General features: G+C 39.3%; 1 protein-coding gene across 2 annotated transcripts; it reads left to right on the forward strand.

The window, feature by feature from the left end:
* The first annotated feature begins 21 nt into the window (after positions 1–21).
* emc8 (ER membrane protein complex subunit 8) lies at positions 22–15,009 on the forward strand. 2 transcript variants are annotated; one of them, XM_048592777.1, is made up of 6 exons: positions 22–251; positions 8,401–8,477; positions 10,198–10,267; positions 10,658–10,752; positions 13,576–13,662; positions 13,770–15,009. In XM_048592777.1, exons 1-6 carry the CDS (start codon positions 48–50, stop codon positions 13,927–13,929), a joined length of 693 nt encoding a protein of 230 aa, XP_048448734.1. In that variant the 5' UTR covers positions 22–47; the 3' UTR covers positions 13,930–15,009. The 2 variants fall into 2 exon arrangements, with proteins under 2 accessions (XP_048448734.1, XP_020369883.1); XM_020514294.2 differs by lacking the exon at positions 13,576–13,662.
* Positions 15,010–21,616: the final 6,607 nt, after the last annotated feature.

Below are 21,616 nucleotides of genomic sequence, written 5' to 3' on the forward strand. Positions count from 1 at the left end.
CCCCCCCCCCCCCCCCCCCCCCCCCCCCCCCCCCCCCCACCGCGGCCATGACTTTGTTCAGGCTCACCACCCAGGCCTACTGCAAGATGCTGCTACACGCCGCCAAGTACCCGCACTGCGCCGTCAACGGCATCCTGGTGGCCGAGAAACACAAAAGGAAGGACGGCCAGCCCGTCCTCTTCGTGGACTGCGTCCCCCTCTTCCATGGCACCCTGGCTCTCGCACCCATGCTGGAGGTGGCCTTGACTCTGGTAAGAGGCGGGGAGAACGGCGCGTTCAGAGGGAAGGTGCTGGAAATTCCTCGGCAGGTCTGGCAGCATCTTGAGTCCTCAGCGAACCTTTTCTGGCTTTTTTTGTACCGAAGGGAGGTTACTCCCAGAGTCTGAAGTACTTTTTTTGAGAGAGGGCGAGAGGAAGGTGAAGCTTTCTTTTGGCACTCAAAAATGCTACTTTTTTTTCTTTTACTGTCCTCTCCATTCAAAATGTTAAGCGATCTTTGCCTCCCTTCAGCATTTTCCATAAACCTATGAATAATCCCGAATCTTCTAAACGCCAGTGTCACTGCTAGGATTTCATGTGTACGCGTTTCCAATTTGTTTCTTGCTCGACTCTCTTTGATTTGTTGTACGGGATGTGTTTAAGTGCTGGCGGGGATGTAATCGGGTCTTATCTAAACGCAAGTCTTTGTAATTATATACAGTTTCTAGACAGATAGTTTCTGTTTAGTGAGTGTGTTTTTGAGTTCTTTCATATTCTTGACAACAATACCTGGAGGTCTTGGGACAGTGTGTCCTGTACCTGCCTCTCAGCCAGAAACTCCAAGTTCAAGTCCTGTGATGGACTTTGGTCACAGTTTTTTTCTTCTATAAAGCAGCCAAACAGGTTGTCAACCTGTAAATTCTCCCAACAAATGCACATAGCCCACAGAGAGAAATGTTGGCACTTCTGTCCTTATCCATAGCTCTACTTTGCAAAATGCATGTAAAAGTACTTGTTACTGTCACAAAATTTTTAAAAAACTGCAGATGTTGAAGATCCGAAATATACAAAAACAGAAATTGATGGAGGAACTCAGCAGGTGTGGTACCAGCTGTAACGAGAACATTTTGAGTTCAGTAACCTTCAGATGGGCTCAAACTCTTTACAAAATAAAAACCAAAAGAACTGCGGATGCTGTAAATCAGGAACAAAAACAAAGTTGCTGGAAAAGCTCAGCAGGTCTGGCAGCATCTGTAGAGGAGAAAACAGAGTTAACGTTTCGGGTCCGGTGACCCTTCCTCAGAACTGACTCTTTACAGATGTACCCAATCTGCTGAGTTTCTCCAGAAATTTCTGTTTTTCTTTGTTACTGTAGCAACACAGGCTCCCTGAGGATCTGAAAAACTACTCTACCTTCACTGGTTGTCCTAGATGTGAAGAAGACGTATCTGCTTGCAGGAGAATCTAAAACTAGGAGTCACCCATTTAAAACAGAAATGGGATGTTATTTTTGAGGATTGAGAGTCTTTGGAACTCTTTCTAATGGTCTGGTGGAAGCAGAGTCCTTTAAAATTTTAAAGTCAGAGGTGGATCGATTCTTGTTAAGTAAGGACGGGAACAGCTATCGGGGATAGATGGGAATGCAGATTTGAGGTTACAAATCAGATTAGCAATGATCTTATTGAATGATGGAGCTGAATGGCCTATCCCTAGTCATGATTTATAGGTTCATAAATAACTTATTTCTGCCTCATCTACACACTACCACTTGGCAATGTAACCAGCAAACATGACATTGCTTCCATTTTCTGCTGACAAGTTCTAATTACATCCCAATTCCATTTGAAAATAATCACTTAACAGTTAAGTCTTGAATGAGTAGCGACCTCCTTCACATGGCCATCGGAATGACCGAAGCCATCGACTCTGATTTCTGGCGAAGGAAAGAGGGATGACTGTCAAAGCTCATGATTTAAGGAGTCATCTGAGCAGTGAATTCAAATCTTCAGACATTCTCAACTAAATGTCGAAGTTAGGATTTTGGGCCCAAACTTGGGCCACTCCTAATTAATCCTTGCTGCACTGATACCTTGGAGTCAGAGTTGCACAGCACTGAAACAGACCCTTCAGTCCAACTTGTCCATGCTGACCAGATATCCTCAATTAATCTGGTACCATTTGACCCATATTCCTCTAAACCCTTCCTATTCATGTATTCATCCAGATGCGTTTTAAATGTTTTAATTGTACCAGCTGCCTCCATGTCCCCTGGCAGCTCATTCCATACACACACCACCTTCTGCATGAAAAGGTTGCCCCTTAGGTCCCTTTTAATTCTTTCCTCTCTCGCCTTAAACCTATGCCTCTAGTTTTGGACTCCCCTACCCTGAGGAAAAAGGCCATGGCTATTCACCCTATCCTTGCCCCTCATGATTTTATAAAGTCACTCCTCAGCCTCTGACACTTTGGGGAAAATAGCCCCAGCCTATCTAGCCTCTCCGTATAGCTCTATAGCTCAAATCCTCCAACCCCGGCAAAATTCTTGTAAATATTTTCTGCACCCTTTCAAGTCCCACAATATCTTTCCTATAGCAAGGAGACTAGAATTGAATACAGTACTCCAAAAGTGACCTAACCAACATCCTGTACAGTCACAATATGACATCCCAGCTCTGTAGGCAATATCGATAAAGGCAAGTGTACCAAATGCCATCTTCACTCCCCTGTCTACCTGTGACTCCACCATGAACTATGAACTTGCACTGCAAGGTCTCTTTGTTCGGCAACGCACTTCAGGACCCTACCATTAAGTGTATAAGTCCTGCCCTGATTTGTCTTACCAAAATGCAACACCCCACATTTTGTGACAACTTGGCACCTTTTAAAGATAGTGAATTTTTAACAGGATGATAGGTCTCCTCTACTGCTGAGCAACTTCACTAATGTTGAAAATGTCAGAAGTCGCATGACACCAGGTTAAAATCCAACTGGTTTATTTGAAATCGCAAGCTTTTGGAGCACAACTTCTTCATCAGGTGCTGTAAGAGAGAAGAGCACACAGACCAAGTTTTTATAGGAAGAAATCAAAAGATCATACAACTAGTGTGAGTGTCGGATAATAACTCTCTGCAGGTGACCAAGAGTGTTAGACCATGGGTAAAGTGTCAACAGCTGAATAACCAGCAAAGGGATGACCTGTCATCCAATTAAGTGAGGCAGAGATTATTACAAAAAATTAAAAATAAGGTCGTGCTGGAGACAAACTAAATGGCTGGAGTAACAATAAGAAATACGGCTGCATGCTGAGAGTCTAACCAATGTAATAAGTAATTTAAAACTGTGCAAACTAATTAAGGTAGAGAGATCAGAATTTATCAAGGTAATGCTGTCAAAACAGGACAGTAAGGAAGATTTTACAGTTACAGAACAGTGCAGTCAAGGACATTCAGCCTCCAATCTTTGGGTAAGCATCCTCCAAGGCAGACTTTGAGATACACAACAATGCAGAATGCTGAGCAGAAACTGATAGCCAAGTTCTGTACCCGTGAAGATGGCTGAATCGTGATTTTTGAATTCCTGTCGTGCTGCATGTGACCCCACCACGTTATTCTGTATCTGTAAAATCTTCCTTACTGTCCTGCTTGCATCACCTTGATAAATTCTGATCTCTCTACCTTAATTAGTTTGTACAGTTTTGTATTACTTATTACTCTGGTTAGACCCTTGGCATGCAACTCCTATACCTATCATGTTATTTTAGTCATTTGGTTTGTCTCCAGCACCACCTTATTTTTAGCTTTTTGCAATTATCTCTTTGCCTTGCTTAATCAGATTATAGGTCATCCCTTTGCTAGTTAGTCAGCTGTTGATGCTTTACTCATTGTCTAACACTCTTGGTCACCTGCAGAGACTTATTATCTGACTTTCCACTCACGCTAGTTGTATGATCTTTTCATCTCTGTCCACAAACTCTCCCTGTGTGCTCTTCTGTCTCTCTGCACCTGACGAAGGAGTTGTGCTCTGAAAGCTTGCAATTTCAAATAAATCAGTTGGATTATAACCTGGTGTCATGTGACTTCTGACTTTGTCCATACCAGTCTAACACTGGTACCTCCACGTCATGGTTAACAGTGAAAATATGGAGTCTTATTCCTCTACCTTTCAATTATTGGACATTTTCCTCTAGCGTTCTTAATCCCATCTTCCTTTCCACTGTATAACCTCAGCAAGATTTCTGCAGAAGGGTCCATACCCGAAACGTCAGCTTTCCTGCTCCTCTGATGCTGCTTGGCCTGCTGTGTTCATCCAGCTCTACACCTTGTTGTCTCAAAATTTCTTCAATTTGATTTGGTTACAATATGATTACTTGACCTGTTCCCCAGATTTCCTGTAGAGGGCAATGCACTGTTCCCAATTTCTGACTTCTGCAAGTTGCAGTTAATAAAACTCGCAATCAGAGGGTGCATGGAAAGAACCAGTGATCTTCAATCACTGCTGACCACAACATCCAGATTTCATCTGGCGCTTATCAAACTGTCAAACATGGTTCACAGATGAGCTTTAGACCCTATGTCACCTTCAGCTGCAAATTCACTTATTTCCATGTATTTCATACTCCCATCTGTTTTCTTCCCCTTTCTTGCCACCCTACACATTACGTCAGTTGTCATGTGTAGTAACACCTAATACTGGGTACTCGTCTTGTTACCAGTTGTCTAGATATCCATTCTTTCCACATTAAGCCCCACATGATGCTCAACACACTATTTGTAATCCCTCTTTACCTCTTTAAATAACATTATTGCTTGACACCACCCTTACCTGTATACCGTTGCCCACCTGGACATCTTTTTTCAGCTGTTCCCACCTGGGCATCTCACTGTCCTCCTCTTCCTGATGTTTGAAGGCAGACTTCTGATGGTTTTGTCTGAGTTTTCATATTTTATGGAATTCTCTCTTAATTCCTTTGTTCTCCAATCCATTGTAGACTTTTTTCAAACATTGTTAGTTTCCTTTATTGGTCTTGCTTTGACTTTTATCAAAACTGTCCTATGGTTAATATTCATGCTCCTTTTTTTTATTTTGTAAAATGCTTTGAAAATTTTTGCAAAGTGTTACAAATGCATGTTGTAAAATGAGCTAAACTATTGTTAGCAGTGCTGATTAAGATTAATCATAGAATCCCTAGATGTGGAAGCAGGCCATTTGGCCTATCAAGTCCACACTGACCCTCTGAAGAGCATCCTGCCGAGACCCACCCCGTTCTCTACCTAGACACTATGGGTAATTTGGCAAAACCAGTCCACCTAACCTACACGTCTTTGGGCTGTGGGAGGCAACCAGAGCACCCAGAGGAAACCTATGCAGACATGGGGAGAATGTGCAATCTCCACAAAGATTCCAGCCTTGGGCGACTGGAATCGAACCTGGGTCCCTGGCGCTGTGAGGCAGCAGTGCTAACCACTGAGCCACCGTGCTGCTCTGAAAATCCAACACCCCATTTAAGCAGGGCTGATAAAGCTTTTATTTGTATAGTGTCTTACTGCAAATGCTGGATATTAAGAGTACTTCTCTTTTGAAAGCCATTGGTTTTTTAAAATCATCTTTTTGATGAGTGTGTCACTAGGTCAGCATCTGTTGTACATCCTTAATTGTCTTGGTGAGCTGCTTTCTGGAACCACTGATGGTGAGCGACACTTTCAGTGCTGTTGGGTAGGGAGTTCCAGAATTTTGACCCTGGAACAGTGGCATACTTCCAAGTCAGGATGGTGTGTGGCTTAGAAGAGAACTTGCAGGTGAAGGTGCTCCTGTACATCTGCCTTCTATTGGTTGAGGCCATGGGTTTGGGAAATTCTGTTGGAAGGACCTTTAGTTATTGCAACTCACCTTGTAAATGATGTACGGTCTGCTGCTTTGGTAAAGGGAGTGAATGTTGGAGTTGGTGCATGGGCTCCCAATCAAATAAATTGCTTTGTCCAGGATATTGTCAAGTTTATTGAAGCTTTGCTCATCAGATAGTTAAGAATATTCTATCACAGTCTTGACTTGTGCATTTTAACATGATGTTGTGATAAAGTACATCATGGGTAGTCTAGTCCAGAAAATAAATTGAATTGATTTTGGCAGCCACACAGTAGATTAGCTGGCTGAGTTGGGGTCGGTGGGAGGAGGCATAGGGTCTGTGTTGTGGTGCTTTCACAGATCACTCTGGAGGGAAGTTGATATGGCAATGTGCACTTTTACATGTTGTAGCCAGGAGCTGTGGTGTGACAGATTAGGAATCTCTCTCCTGCTGTTACTGCCTGTCATTCATATCTGTTGGTACATGCAACTGGGAATTATTCTGAATGGAAGGACGTACAAGATGCAGTCCCACAGTGAGCTGGGCTTAACCAGCTATGATGAATTTACATCGAATAGGGATGTGGGCAGAAATTTCCCAGATGCAATCTTAATACAGATAACTATATTTTTATATTTTGGAAATACAGGACAGCCAAAGAAATATAGGATAAGCAGGGAAATTATTCTTCTCTTTAACTAGTATTGAGACTTATTGGCTTAATGTTAAATTGCAAAAGACAGAATGTAGGTCCAAAAATACCATCCTCAATTGAACAATGCCAAAGCCATTGAATTCTGTACAATTTTGGTACTTGCTCTTTAAGAATGATATGGCTGAGCTAAGCAAGGTGCCGTGAAGAATTAATGTATAAGGAAGCTGAGACAAAATGTGTTCACTGCGTTGGATTTCTCGGTGAAGCAGAGGTTGGGAGGTGGTTCAAGATTTTCAAATGAATAGACTCTGATGTCAAGGGCCAGTTGGTACCAACTGCTGTTAAGCAACGCACCTGAGGGGAAATGACTAAGGTGAGAACAGGTTTACTTAGGTAGGTTGGATGGGTGGCAGGGGAAGATCTGCTTTAGGGAAAATATTGCGGAGGAAAGTTGCTGGGACAATACTTTTTTGTAAATAACAAAGTTCGGCAAGTTTCTTTGGATGAGAATTTCCATAAGCTGCAGATGCTGGGACTCAAAGGGTCTTCTAATCACTCTTTATTGATTACGTGGAAACTGGAAGATGACTTGGGTTTCGAGAAATGTAATGTAATGGAGGAGCATATTCCATTGACTGGCTCATTCCTCTTTGTAGAGAGATGTCATTCCCTCAGAACTTTGAGGTGACAATAACATGTTTTTGTTACAGCTGTTTAATCTCCCTGATAACTCCATCTGTTCAGACAGCCCCATAATCATGGTCTTTTGCAATGTGCTCTGTCATGTGTACCCTCTGTTAGTTTTTCTTGTATGGCTCATGCAAACCTAGCTAGATACTTGAAAATCCTGTTGAGACTCGTTGCCATGTTTAAGCGTCAATGCTAATGTTCCTGCTACTCCAGCTAATTTACGTTCAAATGTAACACCCAATCCTCCTGTCCTTTGGGAGGATCCTAAACTGTTCAGGTACATAGTTTTTTCTACATCTTGCTACTGTTTACTCTCAGCCACTGCGGTAAATAGCTTGTGCTGATTCATTTTTCGTTCTTGCCAGAACAGAACCTTCCTCACTCCACTTCCTGTTTGATGACCCTTTTCTTACTGTACACAGTTGCCTCTTTGATCTTTCCACTTGAAATTCTGTCAAAACGATCACAATCCATCACTGACTGCCCAGGTTTGTTTTTTTTGAGTAATGCCCCCATTCTCCAACAAAACACTTTTGCCTTAGAAGGCAGCTGTCCTGTCCCCCAACACCATCAAATGTTGTACATTTTCCCACTCCACCTCTATTTTAGTCTTTTCAGGCATTCAGTTACATTGTGGCTGACCTGTCTTAATCGCTTCTATGCACCTTGGTTCCATCACCCTTGATATCCTTCTCTAGCGCTGCTCAAGCCCTGACCTTCATTTTCCAGAGTCCAAGCAAGCATTCACTATTGCCTCAATAGCAGAACTAGCATTCCTGTACCATTTTGCATTCAGTCCTAATTTCTGCACTGGTCATAGTGCTAAGTTTGCAACAACCAAAGTAGCATTTGATCCTGTGCAATTGTCACTGCCTTTCAGTCTCTTATCAGCTATTCCTCTGTTGCATTTGAGATTGTTGGGATAACCCATCCATTTCTTCCATTTCTCTTCTGCAGTCCCGTCTCCACTGCACCACTTTTATCCTCAAGTATTCCAAAACAGCAATGTTTTCTGCTTGTCTGGTCATGAAAGTGTGCTTTCCCTTACTGACTCATTCTGGTCTCTATTTAAAAGCCTCGAGGTTTGATAGGATTTCCTCTGATAAATGGGCATGTCAATGATTTGTGAAGTGTAATGTATGATGTAAGATACCACAGTTTTTTTTTCTTTCACAACTGCCAGTACTGTGCAGAGAGTTGTTTTCTAAATTCTTTTTATTCATTTTGCTTTCAGGTTGACTCTTGGTGCAAAGAAAATAACTACGTAATAGCAGGATATTATCAGGCAAATGAGCGTATGATGGACACCAGGTATAAATGTTTTGATGGATGTGGAGTGAGCTATATTGTACCAACAAATTTTAAAAGTTTTAAGCTTGAGTTTTAACTAAAATGTTGTCAGATCTTCATGTTTCCCTGCATATTACCCTCCTTGATTATGGAGGATGGGCGATCAGTTCCTGTGAATAAGATTCAACAATTAATGTACCTGAGATGTACAAAAACAACATGCTCAGTTTGGTTTCCTGTTTGTTCCTAGATTATGTAGTCAAGAGGTGGGGGAGATGATTCAGAAGCTCAATAGTTTTTAAAAAAAAAAACTATATCCCATGAGCTTAGCATGCACTACTTGAGTCACTGTTTGTTCCTTCATTTTTGTTTTGAGTTGCAGGTGCTTGAAGGGTTATGTAACTTTGCCACAGTTCATACTTTGTAATACTTGAAGTACCTGTCGTTACAATACGTTGACTGATAAAGCAGGAATGATTCCTGGGCTGGGTGCTAGCAATTTGCAGGAAGCAGTGAAGTGGAGAGGTTACAAAAGTAATAGGTGTCTTTTGGCATTTTTAACGGGCAGTGCTCTACATGGTAGGAACTTGGGGTGGATTAAGGATCTCCCAAACTTTGCTAATGTTTCTGCAGTTTCATGTACAGCCTTTGCTTGTTCTGACAGGCAGCTGCCCAATATTTAGTTACACAAAAGGTTTGTTACGGAGAATGTTGTAATTAATGCCAAACCAGAGGAACACATGCTTATTGTGTGATCCAAGTATTCAGGGTTTTTGTGTCGGTAAACTGAGCCCAGCTTTTTAATGTTCTAAAGGGCTAGATGTGGACCAGGACCAGACGTGTGCTGGAGTTGGCTCCTGTGACTATTATTTAACAATCACTGAACCAATTCAGTTGTTTGCTCAGTGGTGTTGTCAAAGGCCTGAGACCAACTTGTATTTCTGTTATGAGCTTTATTAAACCATTTTTTTAAAATGGTTGACATGCTAAAATATTACTGTCTGAGAAATGAGTCTTAATGGGATGTGAGAAATACTTGAGTAGCCCTCAGCATGACACCATACATTGCATGTTTTGTATCAGATGTTTTGATTGTGGTATAATTCTGAAGGCTTCATCCTACAATGAAACCACTGCTGCATTTGCACTCAGCAACGTTTAATCCAAGTGTTCTTTTTGTGCCTTCATTATCAATGTAAATGTTTTAGCCTTTCACCCTGTTCTCCAATGTAAGGCTCAGTATTGTCCCTGTTTCTTTATAGATTTGTCTTGTACACCTCCTGCACAGGCTGCTTGCCCAGAATATAGGTGGGAGGCATAAAAAAATTGGGAGGATGTGACAAATAGTCACACTGTTTTTGACGTCTGAACTTAAAGACTTAAGTGGCTTAGCAGTTTATTGATCTTCCCTCTTTGGGACTGTGCTTCAAACCATTGCCTCCTCTGAGGATCTTATTGTGAAATAGGTTCCTAGTAGGTACAGATCCACAGTCGGAGATCCGGCTGCACCCTTGGCAGTTTACTCTGGTTAAATCAATTTATGAAATGGGAATAATCGCATTGCTACAAGACTGAATTTTGGAATAGTTTGACATGAGTATTCAATAGTGCCAATGAGTGTCCAGTATTTCTGGCCCCAACAGTGATGCCTTGTACATTACTGACCCCAGTTTCAAAAACCCTGCAGTATTTGTCAGGCTGATGGGTTTTGTTGTAATCTCCTTTTCATTTTTGTTTGCAGTCCAAACCAGGTTGCTGAAAAGGTTGCCTCTCGGATTGCAGAAAACTTCAGCGATGCTGCCCTAATCATGGTACAGTATTGTGCGAACTCTAGTATGTCTTCCTGCATAAGTCACACAGGACTTGTTAGTTCAGTGTGTTTACTTTCAAGACAGTTATTTAAATTTCAGTTATGGGATACTGTTCTTTGAAAAGTATTCAAATTTGGATTGAAGTTCTGCTTTTGAACTTGATCATATTTGAAACACAACCTCTGGATTTCATTTCCACTCTGGTAGATCTTCATGGGCACTGGGGCAGGGTATTAAATTACTGCAAGCACTTGCAGCTCAGCAAGTCTAAGCGCTTTCAATAGACAGTGAGCTGGTATTAGAGAAGTGAGAACTAAGGTTTCATCCATTTCAAATGTGATTCTACAGGGTTGTCTGTAATATTGACGTCTTGTCCTTTTTTTTAAATAGGTGGACAATCACAAATTTACTATGGAGTGTGAAGAACAATCGATTATAGTGTATGAGCACCATGAAAATAAATGGCGATGCAAAGACCCAAACATGTGAGTTTTTTTTCCTGCCAGTAAAACAGATTAGAGCATGGAACTTGTTTTGGACAATTTATTGTTACACACGGTAGGTTTTTTGTGCTTGGTTTACAGTCAGCAGTGGCTTAGTGAGAGCATTCTTTGAATCAGAATGTTTTAAGTCCTATCTACAGACTTGAGCAGAAAATCTGAAGCATTGCAATGTCCAATAACATTTTATACTGAAGGGTATACGGCCCCTCAAATTGGTGTTCTCTAAAGAACGCCAGAATTCAGAGTTCAGCCAGTGTCCTGGCCCTATTTATATCTTCACTAACATGACTTAAAGAGAATTTAGTATGTGATTTTACCATTGCTATTTGTGGGATCCTTACGTGCAAATCGGCTGCCAATTTTTCCCACATTGTCACTGCACTTAAAATATACCTCATGGCTGTGAAATGAGTTGAGATGTCTGAGGTTGTGAATGGAGCTTGTTTGAATGCAAGCTCTCTTTCTATTCCTTAGAAGTGAAAGCTAATGGATCACTTCTAGTATAGATATGAATAGTTTACACAGAATAAGCACATGTACAATTTATCCTTGTGCATTCTGCAGAACAGCCACTTGAAGAAATCGGGGAAACAGCCTGAATTAAATTATCAGTGGAAATTGATAATCAAATAATTTATAAAATTATGATCTAGGATTTGCTAACTAGAATGTTTGCTGCTAACTTGAATAAGTCAGTGCCTGCCTCTAGAAAAAAATCGTAGGTGCATCTGCTCCTGTTCAGAATTCTAGGGATCAAGTAATTTCTCTTTGAATTTTCTGGATTATAGAATGCCCTAACCACAAATGGGTGAGCTGGAAAGCACTGTACATCTAAATATTTACCTGAACCATTAAATGATTAAATGTTACATATCACAAATCAAAAAAAAGTTTAAAATAACAACAAAAGTCCTGAAAATGCTCAGTGGGTTTGCAGCATCTATGGAAAAAGAAACTTAACTTTTCAGGTCTTTGATCTTTCAGAATTGGACAAAGATGCATATGTTGAGCAAGGGATGGGTAGCACAAGGATGAGAGATGGGAGAGATTCCATGACACACAAGCTAGCCTTCTAGGCTAAAGGTGATGGGGTATGAAAAGAAACAAAGGTGTGCCTGGAGCAGGTGTGCTGCTGACTGGAACCAAAACAAATGAAAGACACAAACAAGCCATTCTGCTCTGCAGAATGCTACCGTTTGCTCTACAAACCTGACCATGAGTTTTTGGGTATTTTGATTTTCTATTGTGCTCTTAGAATTAGAATTAGGTTTATTGTCACATGTACTCATGTGAGTACAGTGAAAAGTTTACAAGCCGTCACTTGCAGCAGCATCTTAGGTACAAATGTACCTAGGTACAGATTCTTAAGTACAAATTCTTAGGAAAAAGTTAGATAAATAAGTAAAAAGCCTACCATTACAGACCTTTTGCAGCATTTTTAGCTACAAAGTACAAAATCATAGGAATAAATTAGACAGAAATAAAGTTCAGAATAACAGTCCTTCAAACCCAGGAGTCCGCTCTGGATTCACCTAGAGGCTGGGATCAGCACTGAGGCCAAAATGTGGCTTTCAGAATTTCAGACCATAATCTCAGCCCCATTTGTTTCCTGTTCCTTTGTTCCTTTGATATTTTTTTCCCTGCTTTCCGCCAGCAACACAGTAGTAATAAGCACTTTTTGTTTGTTTTTTCTTCATGATCTTCATTCCCTTTAGGTGTAGGGAACTATGTCTCCTGTCTTCCACCCTATCACTGACCTTCCTTTTAATCCTCTTTACACCCACACCTTTTAAAGTGTTACATTTCTACTTTTCCAGCTTCTAAAAGGATCACATACCTGAATTGTTAACTACATCTTTCTCGACAAATATTGTCTAATCTGACGACTAACTGTTTCCATCCATTTTATATCAGATGTCTGGCATCCACTATTTACTTTTTGATAATGGAACATTTTTACTGATCCAAATACAATATCTTCCACATTTCTGTGACTGAAGTACTGTACTAAAACAATGCTGTGGGTGCACTCAATTTCCAAGGAACAGATCTTCCCAAATAATGGGTTTCTGGACCGAAGAGATTTACCTTGAGGGCCTCTGAATTTACTCTCCTGCTGCCTTCATTTTTGTCAAGGTTACTTTTAGGTTTTTTAAAAGAAAAGCCTTTATTGTCTATGCTCAATAACACTGGAAGATGCATTTGGTCAAACATAGTATTATGTAAGTTTCTAGCCGTGTCCTAATCTTAATTCGCCACATGCAAGATTACACCTTCGGTTTCATAAAAACAATTGCAAGAGTATATGGAGAAATCCATGCTCATTTCAATCATTTGCAGAAATAAACTCGTGATATGGTTTCTGTAGTGAACACTTTTTTTTAAAACAAATAAGCAGGATATACTGCTTGAAGTAACAAGTAAAGTATTAAGCACTGACCTTCATGTGGTGGATGTTTCTAATTTCGAAAATAGAATGTCTAAGATGAGAATGAGTGGAGAAGCTGTTTAGCATTTGTCTCTTTAAATGGAAAGTAGTTGAAGGTAAACAGATTTTTTTATTTAAAGGCTGAAAGTATCTTTCAATGCATGAAAGAAGCAGAAGGCAACATTTTTGTTGAATTTGGTTTAATTGAATCTGACAACTGTTGGATCCTGAAAACCTATCTCTGTCAGATGTTGTAAACCACTATCAATCTCCAACAATTTAAAAATTCTATGGAATTTTTAACTGGTGTTTGAGTTCTTTATTTTGGGAATTTTTTTTTTCTTTCAATAAAAGGAATTTTCTTCCATGTTTTGAAGGGAAGAAAATTGGTTAGTACTTGGACATTTTAATTTGAATTTTGACTCTATGAAGAGGGAAACACCTTCTTCAGGGATAACAGGATTGTAAGTAGATATTCCCCATCACCCATTGTTGATACCACCTGCAATGAATCTTGCACTTCCAACTTGTCATGTTTTGTGTGCATTTGATTTTATTTTTCCTTTTGCAGTGATTTTTGTGAAGATTGGTCAGAGGTACAGCGAATCACAAACTGTCTCCTGGATGGTAAATCCTATGACTCCTTAGTGGATTTTGATAACCACATGGATGATCTCAGGAATGACTGGACAAATCCAGAGATTAACAAAGCTGTTCTTCACCTCTGCTGAGACAGCTTTCTAAGAATGTTCTGGGCATTTTTTTGATAGCTGGGGACCTGCAGCCGCTTCTGACTGCAAAGAGTGACCCTTAATGAATGTGAAACCTGATGAGTGCTGATACTAAAGAATGGAAACAATAAGCACACCAGCTTACTGTGCTAAGAGATAAGATTTATGCCTTCTGATAATTGAGCCATGGATCTCTTGGTATTCACAACAGGACAATAAGTTTGATGAAATCACATTTTTTAGTTAAATAGTTTCAGTCATAAATCAAACTTTGGGTATTTCAAAAGGAGACAAGTGAATTATGTGTAATTTTTTAACACTTGCACCCTCAACATTTTTGTCTGTTTAAAATGAAATACTTTTAGAATATTTGATTAAATGAAAGTTTAAACTTCTCGACTGAATATCCTGCAGCATGTTTGGTTAATTTCATTACTGTAGTTGCTAATATGGTTCAGCCCCAATTTAAGATTAGACTCCAGTTAATTTGCAAATAAATGGGTGGGGAGGTAACAGGAAAAGACCTCCACTAATTTTTCTCACTAAAATAATGGAATTATTTTTGCCATGCAGCTTAAGCCCATATGAAACATAAACTTTCTTACCTAGACACAGGTGCTCAAGATTGAATAACAGTCATGGATGCAATTGCATTTTATACAAAGGTGCAATGGTGTATGTTACGAGAAAATTAACTGTAAAATTGACAGTGATTTGAACTTAATACAATAACTGTACTTAAAGTACTTCACTGGGTGTAAAACAATTTGGAAAGTTCCAACATTGATTTATACAATGTATTTCACGATCTCAAATGTTTTCACATTTGCAAAATATTTAATACAGTTAGATCTTTTTGATTTGTAACTGAACTCCTAGATATAACAGCACTGAAGCTTGAACATTGAATTCTTGAAATTGCACTCAACATAGCAAGTCACTGGCTTCATAACCATGAGACATCTGTATGAATAACGGTCCTATCGTTATGTATTGTAAAAATGTTAACATTTTTATTTAAAGCTCCATGAATGAAACCATTTTACAATAAAATACCATGCAAGTTTAGTTTCAAAAGCACTATAGTTTATATTCAATGAGAAACTAGTTTCATGTTTTATCAACTGTGCTTTATTATTTACCAGCCAGCATAATGCATATTGCAGTGTCTGTATTTTATTTGTCATATGAGCAACTGACTTGAGCATAATTTTTTATGTTGAACAAATTCCATGGTACGGGATTGATTTACCATTTTTTTGAGTTTATTCAGGATAAAGTTGGCTTTAACCTGTAATTATTTTGGTAGCTTGAATTTATTCTGGCCATTTTGAGCACGGGGCAAAGCTTTCAAAATATAGTTTTCTGTCTTCATTCCTCATCTCCGATGGTTAATACTGTATCACCAAGTAATAAGCTAAACGGTACAAATATTTGAGGGGTTGAATTTAATTTAAGGTGCTACTGTAGTTCTTGTGTAGTTTGATACCTTTCCATAACCCATTGTGTAAGCCTGAGCTTTGTTTTGTTTAACTGTTCCATTTGTTTTGAAGGTCACTAATGGGTTTTACAACTCTGGCCCACATCTGATTATGTAGTCAGATTTGTAATACTTTCTGAACAGTACCAAAAAAACAACACAAAATCCAAATATTAGTACGTAGCATGTCTTTGTCTTTGAACTAATGCCCTTTACAAATTCTGCATATGTGTTTTTTTTAAATATAAATGCACTAGAATGTTCCAAGTCTTCAGAAATGAACGTATTTCTGTTTCTGTGGCAGCTTGGGAGATGAACAGTGGAAACAGACTGCACTCTGCTACTCATTTAAAACAATTTAAAACTAAAGGCATGTATTTGCATTCTTATTTTTTAAAATCACTGCCTCCATCCTTTAGATAATTTTCATTTAAGCAAGGCGGCCAGCAGTTGAGCTGTCTTTAGCCTTGTGACCAACTACTTTCAGACATTTGATTGTAAAAATGCAAAAATAATCCAGCAAATTTCCCTATGCTACTATGTGGAGAATTTTAAACAGGGGTTCCGATCAGATTACAGCACATCTAAGCACTGATGTATTGTCTCCCTGCTGCCTACATGTCAGGCATCGTAATTCCAATCAGTATTTGTAAAGTTATTGTTTCAGGGTATTAGAAAAGATTATTTTCAAGCTCTTTGCTTGTGAGACACATGCTTCTTTTGGAATTCAGAGGCTGCCTGGTAGCAATGAATTGGAGAATTTTTAAACTTCCTCAGGATAGGAGCCTGCCCATTTCTGAAAATGGTCCATCATGGCAAGTTGCTGGGAAGTTGCATTTGCTTTTACTATTGTTGAAAGCACATTGCAACATGCTTGTTGAAATGTATTCCTGGCAGATTTGCATTACTGAGTTTGCTCTGCAATTTTATTGTCGTGGGAAGTCATGAATGTTCACAGAACACTATCCAGATACACTGCTTCAGTTGCACTCCTTTGAGGGTGTTTGGAAGAATTTTTAATGTTTACTGTGTAGCTTGTCTTTTCCTTTTGATGCTGAGTGACCTGGTATGTTTCTGGCACGGCTTTTTATTTCAAATTTCACGGAGTTGATTATTGTTCTTTTTAAATACGATAGCTCTACTGATTTTATTTCCAGAGAACTAGCCCTTTAAAACAAGTGCAGTGCTCACCTGGATCAGTTTTGTGATGGTGTTATTCTTTACAGGAACCACCAAATTCAATTCTTCTTGCCTATGACAGTGTCCAGCTCTGCTGTCTCAAACCCTGGCAGGACAGTGGACATGAGCCTTGTTCTGCAGTCACCTCATGCAGTTGAAATCTTTTTTTTTTTTTAATTTCTGTTTTAGTGCTGTGGTAACATTTTCAACTCCTGAATCTGATGGTTATGTTTGCAACACACCACAGACCTCCACCACCTTAGCTGACAATTTGAAGTATTGCATCAGTAGTGTACTTTAGCAGCAGCATTTTGTAGATTAATGTTAGAATCCCGAGCTTCCTCCATCCCTTGGGTTGTTGTTTCTAAATTTAAAAATCTTTTCACACATAAAAATAAATCCAGGCTCTTCTTTCAGCATTTATCCCTCAAGCTCCCAGGATATTTTTTTCACCTGGTTATTTGAGGCCTCGTGCAAATTGCTGCATTTCTCTACAGCAGTGACTGTGCTCAATTATCAGTCAAGAGACTTGGGATGCCCCATTGTTGTGAAAGGCACTATATCAATGCAACTTTTTTTTGTATGCTATAATGAACTGCTACATACTAAATGAGATGCGATTATTTTCACATCCGTTTAATTTTATTTCCAAGTCTTTATGTACAAAAGCTCTTTGTATCTAGGTACCTGTAAAATGTGGACTGTGTAATTAGTTTATTCTCTTGTTAGAATTTGGTCCAAATGAATCGTATCGAAACACAATTTTTTAAAATCTCTCAGACCATCCAAACTTGATGGGCATAGTCTAATATAGCTGACTGGAGTAGACGTGGTGATGAGGTAGTTAGGAGAATGAGCATGAGTGCCCACATCTGAAACGTAGTATGTAAGAACAAGTGTAGGCCATTTCGTCCATCAAATCCGTTCTGCTGATCATCTTTCTCAACACTATTCCAGCTCCCTTTGTACCCCTTGAAGCATTTGTTTCCAGAAACCTGTTTTGTTTCGACTTGCCCTGTATCCTGAGATAATGCCTTCTTGTTCTAGATCACCAGCAAGGGAGAACATTATCCTGTATCCAGTCTAGACAGACTATCAATTTTATGTTTCAGTCAGATTCTTTCTTCTTCTAATCACCACTGACTATATGCCAAGTCAACTCAATCTCACCTTGAATGACAAATCAGAATGTGCCTTCATTGAACTTTCTTTGTCAAGTAGATCTTTTCTTCGATGCAGAGACTGAAACCGCACACACTACTCCAGATGGTCTCAGCAAGGCCTTGTACAACTGCAGTGAAACATCCTTGCTCCTGTGCTGAAGTCCCCTTGTAACAAATGGCAACATAATGTTTGATTTATTAACTGCTTGCTGAACCTGCGTCTGATTGAAAGTGTCAGAAAACTATACTTAATTTAGTAGGGGATGAGGGTACTGTCAATTAGTCTCATTAATGAGACACCTAAAGCCACTTATTGCTGAGTGTACAGGCATTCAATGGTGGTCAGTTGTATGGATGCCCCACTCTTCTCAAAGACTAAAGAGCAAACTCTGGCTCAGTGATTAGTCTGTTTCGGTTGCCTGCTGACAGGCGTTCATCCTGTGGGTGCTGAAGGTCATCTTTCTGCCCTTGAATCTGACCCCATTGCCAGGAGCATTGATCATCTTTTACCCCTCCCCAAGCAATGCAGCTGTGATCTAGTGTGATCCCTGATAAAGGCCTCTGCATTACCAGCAGCAGTCACTGCTGTTAATGCTGGCCAATTGTCCGATTATCTAAGAGACCTAATGCTAGTCCAGCGTGGAGTCAGTGGCTACCATTAATTCTCCCGCTGGCTGGAGGGGTGGGTACGGACACTCCTATTGCAATAACTAAATTCTACCTAAAAACATGTTGTTCCTTTTTGTTACAAAAGTCTTTAATACACAAGGTTGTTTGAACATGCAATAGGTTGCCAGAAGGGTTGGTTGAAGCTGAACCTGCTGTAAACGTAAAGGACAGTTGTTTCAAATATTTATGCAACTCAAGAGAAGTACAAGATAGTGAGAATCTGTTCCAATTGCTCAAGCACATGTCAAACATGCTCCTCTATGGTAAATGGTTATGTATCTAAATTCCCACAGCCCTTAGATCCAAATTTGATGAAAGTGATGGTTGTACAAGTAATTGACTAAGAAGCCTGAGTATCAATCTCCATCTTGCTTGTTGCTTGCATTTGTGTACTCCGCAAGGGATGGGTTCCATCTTTTGCAATTGCACTTAGATATCACTACCTGCTGAATTGTCTTGAGGATGTTGTAGTATCTTGTTGATTTTGGTCAGGCTGGACCTGTATCTTGCTGCCTGTGTAGGTTAATATCTTCAATAACCTTGTGACTAATGGATTCCTCAAGTCCAAGTGTCAACCTCCATTTTACTGAGCATCTTCTCAAATGGGTAAATTTCTAATGTGGCAATTTAAGGATGTTTCATTGTAATTCGCTAACATTAATGCTGTCACCTTTTAAGACTGTGATGAAACCTCAATAAAGAATTGAAATGGAAATTTGACATGATTTGCTAAAGGTGCTACAAGGATGAATTTCAAGTTGGATAATTCAGCATTAAAAGAATCTGGAGTTCTATATTTATTTGTAAATTTGAAGAGCCTGGATTGAATATCAAGCCACAAAAAAAAATGTATAAATGCAGGAGTTAAATCAGATGGAAAAACTGTCAGTAATAAGAAAAAAGCAAAATACAACAGAAGTGGAAATCAAAAAGGCCAGAAATACTTATTGTTGTGTGGAGAGTATTAAGATTTTAAGTTTCATCTTTTGTCAGAATTGCACAAACATTGAAGAGAACTGTTTTAAATCAGTACTTCTGTTGTTCTTCCCCACCCTTATCTTTTTTAAGCTTCTCTGCTAGCTTAAACTCAGTTATTGGCCTGAGACGTGAACATTTTTCCTTCTCCACAAATGGTGTGTGTGTTTCCACCTTCTTGTGTTGTTTTTATTCCTCTGACAGAACATTCAAACATTGCTAATGGCATGTTTGGTTTCTGAGTTGCATAAGAACTGGATCTGGAATGCAACAATTGAGCTTTTGAGGTAAGGGGCCACTTTGAGCTGAAGACAGGAGGAAAGACACCAAATTGCTGCTTCAGTTCCCATTATAGTGTCTCCTGGAAAGCACAGGGGCTGTGCTGATGCGTTATAGTCCACTGATTATCTGTACTTTACAGAGAACATGAGGTACTGATGTGGGTGGGAAAGAACATCTCTAACAATACTAGAACTTAATTATTTCCAGATAATTATATTCAACAAGCTTGGGTATTTCCAGTAAGGCTGAGGGATAACTTCATAAGTTTTTTTTACTATTTAAGCTTCTAATAATTTTGGTCAATGTCCAATTTGTGGGAAGAGCAAACTCCACAACCACCATCCTTGTCACAGGAACCTGTGGACATTCAAAAACCTCTATCCAGAGGAGATTATGGAACTCTCCATCACGGAGTTTAATTGAGATGAATGGTATAAATGTGTTTAAGGGGATGAGACTGTCTAGCATGAGGTCAAAGGGAATAGAAGATCATCCTGATAGTTAAGGAAGGATGGTCAACTAGAGCATAGATGTATTGAATGGCTTGTTTTTTTATATATTTCCATGTATTCGAGACTTTTGAATAATCCCCATAGGGCCAAAAGGGTCAGAGTATTTGTACAAATGTGTACCTGAGCTACAGCTATATTTGGGTGAGGGAGGTGATATAGTTTTTTATTTGATTTGGGATGATGAAACACCTCTACACATTTACACAATAATATAGTTCTTGGGGCAAAAGGGATCACAGTATGGGGAGAAGAAGGGATCATGGTGCTGAGTTGGATGGTAAGTCATGATCATGTTGAATGGTCTTGAATGACCAAAAGGCTTATTCCTGCTACTATTTTCTGTTTCATACTGGGTATGTGGATGCGGGTGCGTATGCACATGTTCTTGATTTATTTTAAGTGCCAGTAATTCAGTCTTGCATTGAGATGTCGATACTATGTAGAAAATAAGAAAGACTTGCATTCATCTAGTGCCTCCTATAGCCTTGACATCTTAAAGGATTTTATACCTAATTCCTTTTAATTTGCTGTTTCATTACTTGTAATGCAAGAAATACAGTGAATTTTTACATACTTACCTGCCAGGTAGCAATGTGATGACCACATCGTAATTTGTAAGTGATGTTGATTGATCAATGAACATTCACTATGTTTGACACCTGGGGTAACTTGAAAAAATCCCCTGACATGATCTCAACTTACTTGACAACAGACACAGCCTCAGTTTGACATTTCATTTCAATGAGACTTTCAACAGTCCAGCACCCATAAGAAATAGGAACACATACTCCATGTGTGGTCTCACCAGCACCTTGTATAATTGCTGTAATGAAGGGAAAACCCCTTTGTACTGCACTTCAGTGTTATTTCTTTGCACAAGCATCTGGGTTGAATTCGGCTGCAATTTAACAAATAATAGATATCCATATGAGGGAAATTAAAAGGATTTTTCCATTTCTGAATATCTTTCACTAAGCTCATGATTAATGAGCACTAGTATCTGCCTATGAGGCTCAATGAGTAACAGTCTTGGCTGAGTCAGTGATTGAAATCACACTGCAGGGATTAGATGTGAAATCTAAGCAGATAGTCCAGTGTAGAATTTGAGGGAGCACTGACCTGTTATTGGAGCCATCCATTAAACTGGCTGTTCTCAGTAGTATGGGAACTTTTATCTTTACTGTCTTTGACAAAGAGCAAGGAAAATCTGCCCACTGTTCAACCTAATATTTTTCCCTCAACCAACATTATCAAATAAAATTTCATCATTTAATTCATTGCTGGTTGTGGACCTTGCTCTGTGAATTGGCAGACGTTTCCTACATTGCAACAATTTCAAAAGAACTTAATTTATTATAAATACACTTCAGAATGGGCTTAAAGTGAAAGGTACTTTATAAATACAAGCCTTTTATGCAGATTTATCA

The sequence above is a fragment of the Rhincodon typus genome, unplaced genomic scaffold (genome assembly GCF_021869965.1).
Source record: "Rhincodon typus isolate 14 unplaced genomic scaffold, sRhiTyp1.1 hic_rhity00001788, whole genome shotgun sequence".
Taxonomy (NCBI): Eukaryota; Metazoa; Chordata; class Chondrichthyes; order Orectolobiformes; family Rhincodontidae; genus Rhincodon; species Rhincodon typus.